General features: G+C 39.5%; 1 protein-coding gene across 4 annotated transcripts in view; it reads left to right on the forward strand.

Annotated features, from left to right (window-relative positions):
• Positions 1–12,374, forward strand: part of WDR64 (WD repeat domain 64) — a 162,917-nt gene that overhangs the window by 123,316 nt on the left and 27,227 nt on the right. For all 4 annotated transcript variants that reach the window (XM_017953364.3, XM_017953367.3, XM_009196564.4 and 1 more), the window contains 5 exons: positions 3,395–3,528; positions 6,587–6,688; positions 7,793–7,862; positions 8,835–8,871; positions 10,234–10,373. In XM_017953364.3, the coding sequence (XP_017808853.1) occupies positions 3,395–3,528; positions 6,587–6,688; positions 7,793–7,862; positions 8,835–8,871; positions 10,234–10,373 (483 nt within the window). The remainder of the gene's footprint in view (positions 1–3,394; positions 3,529–6,586; positions 6,689–7,792; positions 7,863–8,834; positions 8,872–10,233; positions 10,374–12,374) is intronic.

Here is a 12,374-nt window from a genome sequence, read left to right on the forward strand (position 1 = left end):
TTTTCCTCATACTGAAACAAATGTCAGTTTGGAACTGCAATTTGAATGTCATTCATTGCTAGTTTAAATGATAAGTAGGTTTTTTCTTAGCTAAGAGTCCTTTGAAATCAATATATACAGTGACTATGTCATAATAACGTTACCATGTAATGTGCACAAAAGACAGAACAAAATGCATGTCCTCATAAAGTCTAGCCTACTTCCGTTTTCAACTCTACATATCATTGGAAACACTAGGTTCAATTATATGTATCTGATATATGAAATCTTACTTATAGCTAATACAAACAGAAAGAATATGCCTCTATAGTGAGTCAGAACCAGGCAGTTAGCAAATAATTGCATAGGTACCAAAAAATGATTGCTCAAAAAAAAAAAAAAAAAAAAAAAAAGAAAAGGAAAACTATTGTGATAAATTATAAAATAAACTACTGAAGCACAATAAAGTGCCTTTTGGGCTTTTAATGTAAATGTAAATTATCTCCAATTTTGAAACCTTTATTTTTTGTACTTATCATAATTATCATTATAGCACTTCTTTTTTGCAACAGACTTTAAAATTATAGATTGAAAGTTTGCAAAAGTCAGCCAGGCACGGTGGCTCACACCTGTAATCCCAGCACTTTGGGAGGCCGAGGCGGGCAGATAACTTGAGGTCAGGAGTTTGAGACCAGCCTGGCCAGCATGGTGAAGCCCCATCTCTACTAAAAATACAAAAGTTAGCCGGGTGTGGTGGTGCATGCCTGTGATCCTAGCTACTGGGGAGGCGGAGGTACGAGAATCACTTGAACTCGGAAGGTGGAGGATGTAGTGAGCTGAGATCGTGCCACTGCACTCCCGCCTGGGCAACAGAGTGAGACTCGGTCTCAAAGAAAAGTTTGCAAAAGTCACTTAGGAAAAAAATTTGATTGTGCATGGAAATTCTCTCCCTAAAACTCTTTTATTTAGGAAGCACTTTTTATTGAATACCTGCCACGTATCACGCACTGTTCTTAGCACTGGGGATGTCAAGATTAATGAGGTATAGTACCTGCACTATAGAAGTACAGCAGAGATCCTGGAGTGCTGGGGAGAGGGGGAGGTTTTTGAAGAGGATAATTGCCGAATTATAGCTAAAGAACTCTCAGGAGTTAGCTTGGCTCAGATAGGCAGTTTCTAGAGGGTAGTGAAAAGACAGTGAATCTCAAGTAGAAGAGGTAATGTGAACAAAATAATGGAGGTAACATATTGCATGGTTTGTGAAGAATAACTACAAGTATCTCAGTGTGGTTACAGTAATACTGGGAGTAGTAAAATATGAAGACAAACAAATAGGTAGGGACCAGACCATGCTTACAAGAATAAGGAGCTTGAGTATCCTGTAACAAATGGAAGACCTTTGAAGGGCTTTAAATGAGAAATGACACGATCAGGTTTGTGTTGTGGGCAGCTCATCTTTGATACTGCTTGGATGACAGATTTGAAAGGGCCAAGACTAAAGGCAGAAGATTCAGGCAACAGGCTACTTCCTGTTTTAGTTAAAAGATACAAAGATGACCAGGCTCAGTGGCTCACACCTGTAATCTCAGCACTTTGGGAGGCCAAGGTGGGAGGATCACTAGAGGCCAGGAATTCGAGACCAGCCTGGGCAACATAGACCTCGTCTCTACAAAAAAAAATTTTTTTAATTTTTAAAAATTAGTTGGGCACAGTGGCGTGCACCTTTAGTCGAGCTATTTGGGAGGCTGTGGTGGGAGGAATGCTTGAGCCCAGGAGTTCGAGGTTGTAGTGAGCTATGATTGCACCACTGCAGACCAGCTTGAGTGACAGATCAAGATTCTGTCTCTAAACAAATTTACAATTAAAAAATAATAAAATATATAAGGTCATGACAATGGAGGTAGTGCAGAAGAAAAGGTTTTGGTTTCAGAAAATATCTAGCAGTAAAAGTAGCACAACTTGCAATTGATACCATGCAGTTGGGAGAGGAGGGTACTGAGAGAAAGGAAGGAAAGAAGGACAATTCCAGGATTTCTAACTTGAATGATGAACTGAAAAACAGTGCTAACCAATGAAATTAAGAATAGAGGACCGGGCACCATGGCTGATGCCTATAATCCCAGAACTTTGGGAGGCGGAGGCAGGAGGATTACTTGAGCTCAGGAATTCGAGACCAGCCTGGCAACACAGTGAGACCTTGTCTCCACAAAAAAAATCAAAACATTAGCCAGGCATGGTGGCAGCCACCTGTGGTCCCAGCTACTCCAGAGCCCAAGGTGGGAGGATCGCTTGAGCCCTGGAGGTCAAGGCTGCAGTAAACTGTGATCATTTCACTGTACTCTAGTCTGGGCAACAGAGGGAGATCTGTCTCTGAAAAAAAGAATAGAATAAAGAAACATGCTTAAAGGAGGTGATAAGTTATATACATTAACACTGAGATACCTGTAAAATGTCTAAGTAATTAAATGTACAAGCCTGAAGCTTGTAGGAGAGGACTGGACTAGATAATTAAGTCATTAGCATTGAGATATTTGAAACATAATCTGAGATTCCTCAGAAAGAGTTGAAAAAAAAAAAGAAAAAGAAAATGAATTTGAGATAAACCTCCAAAGTATTAATATTTAAAAGGCTGGCAAGGGTACCAAGTAGGAAACAGAAAAATAAAAGTCGCAGAAACACAGCAAAACCAGCAAAGCCTGGAGTCGAGGACATCAGGAGAGTAAGGAGTTTCAGGAAGGGGAGAGCAACTGAGAGTGGTAATTGACAGTGGTAATAGACCTCTCCTCTTATTTAAATGTCACTCTTCTATGCTCCTGTGAAGTCTTATGCGTGCCTCCCTCGGATACAGCACTTTCACATTGCACCATAATCAACACTTTATCTGAGTACTTTAAACTATTATAAGTTTCTCTAGATCACAGATGTCCTACTTGACTTTGTATTGCAAGTATCTAACATAGTAGATATCTAACAAATATTTGAGGCAAGACAATTGAAAAATATCTTAATGGTAAATAGGAAAAGCTATCACAGAGTGTTACAGAGCAGAAGCTGTAAGTGAAAGAAAAGTCAGTAAGTGGAAATGATGAATGTAGAATATTCTTTCAAAAAGTTTGAAGGGAAGAGGATGATGGGAAGTTAATCTAATAGTCGGTAAGAAAGAATAAATAAGGCTGAGAAAAAGCAGCCGGTAAACAGGAGTATATTTTTGTTGCTTTGATGAATTCTACCAGTTAAAAATTTTCGTGCAAGAAAAATAAGATTTTACTAAATTTCATGCTCTGATATTAAATATATATATATAAAATAAAGCATTTTGTTTTAAGTTGATGACAATTACAAAGTGTACACATGGCATTTATACCGCGAATCATGAATACTCTATTCATAGTGTTCTGTTTCCTTCGTTCTTCAGAATCCCGCCATGGATTCATTACGAGTGAACTGCATTGATTTACTACAAGTAGAAGGGTATAATTTGATAGCAGCTGGAACCTTAAATGGTGTGATCATCTTATGGAATTTTGTGACGTCTACTGTCAAAAAAGTGTAAGTTGTGTATTATCCTTAAACAATGTAAAAACTTTACTGCAGAAGAGCCAAGTAACATGCAACACTCAGGGAAGGGCTGGGCACCGTGGCTCAGGTCTGTAAACCCAGAACTTTGGGAGGAGGATCACTCAAGGCCAGGAGTTCAAGACCAGCCTTACCCACATGGTGAAACCCTGTCTCTACTAAAAATACAAAAATTAGCGAGGTGCACTGGTGCCTGCCTGTAAACCTAGCTAATGGAGAGGGTGAGGCATGAGAATTGCTTGAACTTGGGAGGTGGAGGTAGCAGTGAGCTGAGATCACACCACTGCACTACAGCCTAGGCGACAGAGTGAGTGAAACTCAGAAAAAAAAAAAAAAAAAAACCAAAAACCACCACCAACAACAAAAAACCTCAGGGGACAAAAAAGCAATACATAAAAATGGTGATAACTTTCAAGGCAGGCCTTCCTGGAAGTTATATTCATGAACGGACTATGTTCTAAGTTCCTGAATCCCAGGATGATATAAGTAAGGTGAATTGTAAGCATCTATATTTCCAAGAGCTTTGATCTTTACTATTCTCAATGAGTATATGCTTTTCATGTGTGACCTTGCCCAAATTTATGACCTCAACAAATAATTGAAGTACATAACAACTTCAAACACTAATCTCTCTAGAGCTTCAAACACACATAACCAACTGCCTACTGGCAATTTTCATCTGATCGCTACCATCTGATCACTACCAAGACCCTCAAAGCTAAAACATCTTCCCAACCTACTCCCCACTCCCAAACTTCTCCCATTCCCGTATCCCCAGTGCCACCACCATCCACTCAGCCACCAAAGTCAAATGGTGAGAGGACTCCTGGGTAGCATGTCCTTCTCATTCACCACCTCAACACGTCTGATTTATTACAGGTTGGGGCTAACAAGGGCCAATGTGGTAGATGCAATTATTCCTCTCAACCAGTTAGATTTACTCTGGACTATGGCCAAGATCTTACCCTCCCCATACCATCCACTTTTCAATTTTTTTTTTCTATTTGTTGCAAAGGAACTAAAGTAACACTGAATGATTTGTTTGGATGGATTGTAAATAATAAGTTCTCCCCAGCTGTGTAATTGGAATCTATGCAAGGGCCATGTGTGGCCACCCTATGGCAAAGGGGTTTGGAAAATTTTACTTGCAGATACAAGACGGCCAAGAACCTTAACAATGAATGAAAATAAAATCAAGTTTATCTAAGCATTTGGGGGACAGGAAGAGGTATAAAAGAGGAGAGAAGGGAGAATTGGAAAGGACAAGAGAAAAGAAGAGGAAAATACAAAAGAAATGTCTGCCCCTCTATTTACAGTATTTAACATACTGCTGGTCTGTCTGCTCCTTCCCATCCAAGTCTGAGTCATTCCTTTTAGCCAGTTTTTGAGAGGAAATAATCATTTCTTCTTTGGACTATGGATTTCTTCTCTTTGAACCTTTAATTGAAATAGCTGTTTCTGCAGAACCCCCTTTCTGCCCCTCAGTCCATATACTCCTGGATCCTGCCCCTGGAATTCCTGTCATCCTTCTGTTCCTTCACTTCAGCCCATGCCCCCAGCCTTTTCTCACACACTGTGTACCTGCCACTTGATACCTACACCTGTCTGCACTGCAAACTTCCTCTCCTTCTTGCCAATGCTTTCACGCTGTGTCAGCTTATGTATGACTCCTTCCTAAGAAGGGAAGGCAGATAGACTGAGAAGACCATTATCTCCATGCCACACCCTAAAGAGGGAGGCAACACTCATGATAATAAGCCCACTTTAAAGGTGAAGATCCTCCTTATTAAAGTGCCTTGTTATTTTGCCAAGGGATGCATGCATATCCAACATCCAATCAGAGGAAAACAACCAAGTATAGTGTGGGTCATACACAGTGTCCCTTTCCTATAGGCAGATGATTATATAAGACAATTGACTTCGAATCAGTGCAGTATTTTGCAAAATATATGATTTAGCACAGATCTGTGGAAGGTCGTTTAGGCCCAGCTTTAAAGGTTCTGAAACTGAAAATGGTTTCCATATTTGCAGTAGAGTCCATCTCTTTGTCTACCTCAAACTTCGCCTAAGACCCCTTCACCAGTCAGAGGACATAACTCTTCTCTTCCTGCTCTAAGCGTCAGGCTTTTTGAGCCCAGACTTAATATTATTCTTGCTAATTAATAATCCACTTCATGATTCAGCTCATCTGCACAATAGAAATCTCTAAAAAAAATTTGAGCTCGACAAGTCATCAAGCTCGTAGACTTCTCTTTTGAGCTTGGGTTCACTTACCAGAAGTAATTTCCACTGAAGAAAAAGGGGAAATTTGGCTGTAAGATCTATTTGCTATAACGAATGTTAAATGCAGCTTTAAGAGCCAAGCATGATGTTTCAGTGCAGGCATTTAGGGACTAGTCCCCTGTTCCTAGGATGGTGCCTAGAAAGTTCAATGTTGACCTTGGAATCTGGGTCAACAGGAGACTGGAGCAGCAAGAGCAGTGTCTTTACTGGACTACCTGTTCTTCTCCACTCCATTATAAGCTCTTTAAGGGTAATAATATTTTATTCAAATTTATTACTCCACTTATTTAAAAAAATATTAGAACTCTACTATTTAAACTGTATGAAACCAGCCAGGCGTGGTGGCTCCCATCGGTATTCCCAGCACTTTGGGAGGCCAAGGCAGGAGGATCGCTTGAGCCCAGGAGTTCAAGACCAGTCTGGGCAACATAGTGGGCCCCTATCTCTAAAAGTAAAATAAAATAGAGTTTTATCCACGGGATTGTATAGAAGTCCATTCTCTGATCTAAAGGTAGGAAGACAAGACCGGTTAGTTGAACTAAAAGACTTTTAAACCGCTAACGATCATGATTTAACAGAACCTTGTTAAAAAAGGTATGTTCAAACTCTACTTCCATGCATTTTCTTTTCGTGTTCAATAATATTAGCATTTGAGGAATTGTTTAGCTCTGCAGGGGATATACAATCTTAGTACTGTAAGCTCCATAATTTGTAATTTCTTACCATATAAATATATACTTGCTTCCAGGTGCCGACTTGAAGATTGCTTCCCTGTAAACCCGGACTTGCATCCCAAGCACTTTAAAATTAATGACATACTGTTCCTCTTTCGTACCCCTGAATGTGCAAGGTAACTCAGTACTTACTGAACCAGTAATACTGTCTGGGACTTAGGTGGCTGGTACATTAGGTTGATGCAAAATTAATTGTGGTTTTTGCTATTGAAAGTAACAGAGTTTACTTCATCCCAACTTTGAGGGGACACCTAAAAAAAGACATCAGTTGGGTTGACACGTGGCTTCAGCTTTCTTCCCATTACTGTCATTTTGGAGGCGAGGTTCTCCTCAGGGATTTGAAGTGTTGTGTGGTCCCCTCACCATGTCAGCCTCACAGCACCCTTTATCCCAGTAGCAGAGATGGAAAATGCTAACTTGGCCGTACTTTTCGCCAGAATCTAACACTGGTGTGAAACAGAAGGAAGGACTTGCAAGGTAGGTATGGAAGGTCATATGGCCGGAGGTTTCATCCACCATCCACTATAACTGAGCAATTGTCATCCATTTCTGAGAGAGCAGGGGATTTAAGAAAAAGTGTTTTTCCTATTTATATTTGCGTGAGAGCTCTGGTTTGCAGGCAACAGACAATGCCACACATAACTTTGGAGAGAAATCAGAAGCTTCTGTGCTGGTTTGGGGTCACCCAGAGGTCAGCCAGAATGTAACCCCTTCCCTACCCCTTGGCATGAAATTTCATCAAAACTGTTCTGAGAATATTTTGAGGACTTATTCCGTAGACATCTGCACCAGACCTTAAGCCACTTTCAGCCGATTTCAGTGGAGTGCCACAGACTAGGATCCGGTTAGAACTAGACATTGTCAAGCAGGAAGTTAGACAGGCTTGTAAGGTCCTCCCACCGCCACCCTACCCCCTGCCATTTCAGTGTAAGAGCCTCTGGGACTAAATCTGGCCTTTGCAGTGGGATAGCCAAGACTTTTATTTTCTGACCCAGGGAGCAACAAACCTTATTTCCTGAGGTTCCCCAATAGTCTCCACCAATATCATAGTGGTCAACATTTATTACACAAAATATAAGGCATGATTTGTTTCCTGAGTGGCTCAGTATCCACAGATGATGAAAGAAGCAATCAGCTAAAATTAAAGCAGAGAAGCACACCCTTTGAGTATGGTAGAATATCTTAACATTTATCCTTGGGCTTCCCCCCTCCCCTTACAGGAGATCAAGTCAGGATTCCATATGTTCTTCGTCCCAGTGTGAATCCAGCAAAGGTCCACAGAGCAGTAAGGTAAGCAAGACACAGAGAGAGTCTATCTTCCTGTCACAACGTTGGCTCAAAAATAGTGCTATGGCGCATTTGAGCCCCTCCTTTGATAGAAGGTAACAGTGGAAGAATTCTGTGTGTGCATGCATATGTGTAAAAACACATTGTTTTGCCAAAAAAATGCAATATCTAAGTTGTTTTTTCAATTTTATATATTTTTCAATTTTTATATATTTTTTCAAAGTTTTATATCTGTGAATAATCAATATACAATCACAAATAAAATAAATCATGCATGTTATTTTGATACTTACAAAGTAATGAAGTAATTTTAGACTATCTCTTTTGCTAAAAAGTAAGTGCTCTTTTGCTAAAAAGTACATATGTCACAGGGAGAAGAGACAGCAGGTAATATAATTACATTACAAAATGTACTGTAATGCAGTGGTTTTCAAACTGTGTTCTCAGTTTCAATTTTATATGTTTTTATGCTTTACATTTCTAGTTAGAATTGTGTTCGAAGGAAAGTTGTCACTGAAAAAATCGTTTTTAAATCACCAGCATAGTGGAAAGAATAAACTTATATGGAAGCAAAAGTCAGACAGATTGTACTTGAACCCAAGTCCTTCTTTTAATATCTGATTAGCTTTAGAGCTGTCACTTAAACTGAGTTTCTGTTTCTGTTTCAGTAAAAAGGGAATAATAAAGATGAAGTTGCATGGTTGTGAATACAATTAGAGATCATGTCAACCAAGAACCAAGCCTGCATTAGGCATTTTTAATTACTCTCGTTACTATGCTGGCACCTCAACCACTAGAAGAATGTTGTGTTATGAATTCTCTATTTCTGGTTTTTTTCAAAAAAAATTTTAAGTATAATTTTAAAATTAATGCTTAGAAATGAAAATTCAACTGTCTGGAGAATTTACTCACCCAGTATATCTCATTTTCTTACAATGTCATAGAAATATTTTCTCTTTTCCTCCCATAATTCAGGGAAGCAAGCAAAGCATACATGACAGTGAGGTTAAAGGTCAGTATGAAATCACCTCTCTTCTTTATAATAAAGCAACTCCTTTGCAACAGGGCATTTAGGTGACAGAGTATTTTTATGAATATATATATTCCTCAATATATGAATGCATTATATATATTCATATATATTCATTATATATGTATATATAATATACACACACACACACATACATATACATATATACGTGTGTGTGTGTATATATATGCAAAGAATATACATATTCTTTTTGGAACCAAATGTTGAGGTGCTATAGGATTCAGTAGCCTAAATGGCAGAATTTTCATTATGATGATGCCTTCTTAAATACTAATTATAGATTTTAAGAATCCAGAATATTACCGAACTTCTTAGTCTCCAGCCATTTTTCTAAAACTTATACTGCATTTATGAACCATTCTGTATGTGTAAGATTTGTGAATAAATACCTTGTGTGAGCTGTTATGTATAGTATAGAAGCTTTTGCAATATGATCAAAATAAGCTTTTTCTATTTTTTCAGTGATCCAGGATTCAATTTTTTACTTTTTTTTGTCCTTTGCCCCGACTGAAGTTCTCTGCGTTAAAAAAAAAAAGGAAGAAGAAAAAAATAATGTGTTGCTTTTGCTATTTTCTTGTCTGCCTTCTGTTTTACATTCCATAAAAATTTGGAATTCCAAGTATTGCAAATTCCATGACAGCTCTTTTTTTTTTTTTTTTTTTTTTTTTTTTTTGAGACAGAGTCTCACTGTGTCCCCCAGGCTGGAGTGCAGTGGTGCCATCTCAGCTCACTGCAACCTCTGCCTCCCGGGTTCAACCAATTCTCCTGCCTCAGCCTCCCAGTAGCTGCTGGGATTACAGGTGCCCACCACCACACCAGCTACTTTTTTGTATTTTGTTGTTGTTTTGTTTTTGTTTTTTTTTTTGTTTGTTTTGTTTTGAGGCAGTCTGGCTCTGTCGCCCAGGCTGGAGTGCAGTGGCCAGATCTCATCACTGCAAGCTCCGTACCTCCAATTCAGCGCCAATTCTCCTGCCTCAGCCTCCAGCTGGGACTTCTGACTCCCACGCCACCTTGCCGGCTTATTTTTTTGTATATTTTTAGTAGAGGCGGGGTTTCACCGTGTTAGCCAGGATCTCGATCTCCTGACCTGCGTGATCCACCGTCTCGGCCTCCCAAAGTGCTGGGATTACAGGCTTAGACCACCCGGCCTTGACCCTCACTTTTTGTAATTTTTAGTAGAGGCGGGGTTTCCTGCATTGGCCAGGCTGATCTCAGCTCCCGCGACCTCAAGTGATCCACCTGCCTTGGCCTCCCAAAGTGCTGGGATTACAGGCGTGAGCCACCGCGCCTGGCCTCATGATAGTTCATTAATTTCTCGAATAGGTGAACAAACAGATGTCACGGTGGGAGAACAACAGCCAGTGGACAAAAAACACCCTGGAAGTGCCAATTTACCAGAAGCCCAGCCGCCTATCCTTGTCACTGCTCACGAGGACGGACACCTCCGCTTGTGGACTCTGGAGGTAATGGAACCCAGCAAGTCTGGGAATAGGAAAGAATGGGAAAGATAAAAAGAATCATTAAATGAATCTTAACGTTCTTCCATATGGCATCCAATTCTAATGTTCTTTCAACTTTCTAGCCAAATTGCTGATTTTGCAGCCTGTTTATTGATAATGCCACCCAAACTTTACGAGAGAAGGGTTTTGTAACTCCAAAGATCAAATCATCAAAACTGCTAACTTAGCTATTTCAAACCTCTCCCTCTTTTTGGAAGCCCTTCTACTTCTCCATCAAACACATTACAGATAGATACCCACACTGGGATAGATACCTGCACACAGATAGATACCCGTATTGAGAGAAGAATGTTCAACCAGTCATGCAAGCCTCACAGTCAGGAATTTCTGGGAAGGTCTTCACCTTTGGCACACTGCTTCAGTCTCATCCCTTATGTCCCTAATAGAAGCAGGAAAGATGAATCCGGCATGAAGATTTACTAGAAAAATCTATTGAGTCTGCTTGTAATTCTTTTACTTGGGGGGAAGAGGGCATTAGTTTTTGTTTTCTTTTGTTTTGTTTTTGAGACGGAGTCTCTCTCTGTTGCCCAGGCTGGAGTGCAGGGGCGTGATCTCGGCTCACCGCAACCTCCACCTCCTGGGTTCAAGCAATTCTTCTGCCTAAGCCTCCCGAGTAGCTGGGGCAATAGGCAGGTGCCACCACACCCGGCTAATTTTTGTATTTTTAGTAGAGACAGGGTTTCACCATGTTGGGCAGGCTGGTCTCAAACTCCTGACCTCGCGATCCGCCAGCCTCGGCCTCCCAAAGTGCTCGGATTACAGGTGTGAGCCACTGTACCCGGCCGAGGGCATTAGTTTTGATGGGTTCATGCATTCAAAATATTCAAATCTTTCTTTTAAATTGAGCTATGAATATATGCCACTAAATATCTTATTGGATATTTAAATAATATTAGAGGATATTACTTGTGTATTAGAGTAAAAGAATACAAGAACACTGAAATGTTGAGTGTACAATAAGTTCTTAGTTTACCAGACAGTTGAAAGAAGGTATTGCATCGTATTGAGTGTCCTTCAACATTTTACAAAGAAAAATATCACTTTCATTTACCAGAAGATTTAAAATGATTTAGGGTGAAATTAAGAGGACAGAAGATGATGAAAGGAATGATCCTGAGTAGCCTGAGGATGATGACAATGAAATCCTTAGAAAAGCAGAGGAGGTGACCTCGCTTGTGATAAGGCTCCTTCCTACAGAGAAACTCAGAAAACACAACTGTTTTATATGGCAGATAATGGGATCCAACAACACAGAACTGCATGGCTTTCTGCCAGATAAAACTCTAAGTCTACCAGTAGATCCTAACTTATTCGTGAAAACAACCCTGGTTTGAAAATACAAAGTATTCTAACAATAACTTCCCTTGAGATGATCTTGGTATTAGAACAATGCCCCCTTTTATTTTTCTAATACAGAAATGAAAGAGTAAAGGAAATAGGAGAAGAGATTATGTCCAAGCAGTCTAAGGAAAGGAGTAGCATATTTGAACTCTTCATAAGCTTTGAAGTTGATGATGTTTATTCTCTAAGCAAGATAATATGTGTGAAAGTCTTTCCCAGTGCTGGCTTATACTGAGCACTGAAAAAACTGTTTGAATTTAAATCTCTTAACAATTCTTTGTCTTGCACCGATATTAAAAAATAAATATTTCTGAAAAGGCAAATATTTGTTTAAAACAACTGACATATACTTAAGTGTATCTCCCTTCTGAAAAGAATGTCTAAAAAGAAAATATGTCAATGCCTGCTTGAGTTAAATTTAAAAAGAAGAAATAAAAAGAAAATATGTAATTGGAAAGTCTGAGGAACTGCATAAAAAGGGTCATGGGGTATGCAAAAACAACCCCAACTGTACACACAGTCTATAATACTCAGAGTCTAGATCCTTCTAATTAACAGTTGTTCACACCTTTAGAATATTTATTTTTAAGGAAATAAGTCCCT

This window comes from Papio anubis, chromosome 1 (assembly GCF_008728515.1).
Source record: "Papio anubis isolate 15944 chromosome 1, Panubis1.0, whole genome shotgun sequence".
NCBI classification, from domain to species: Eukaryota; Metazoa; Chordata; class Mammalia; order Primates; family Cercopithecidae; genus Papio; species Papio anubis.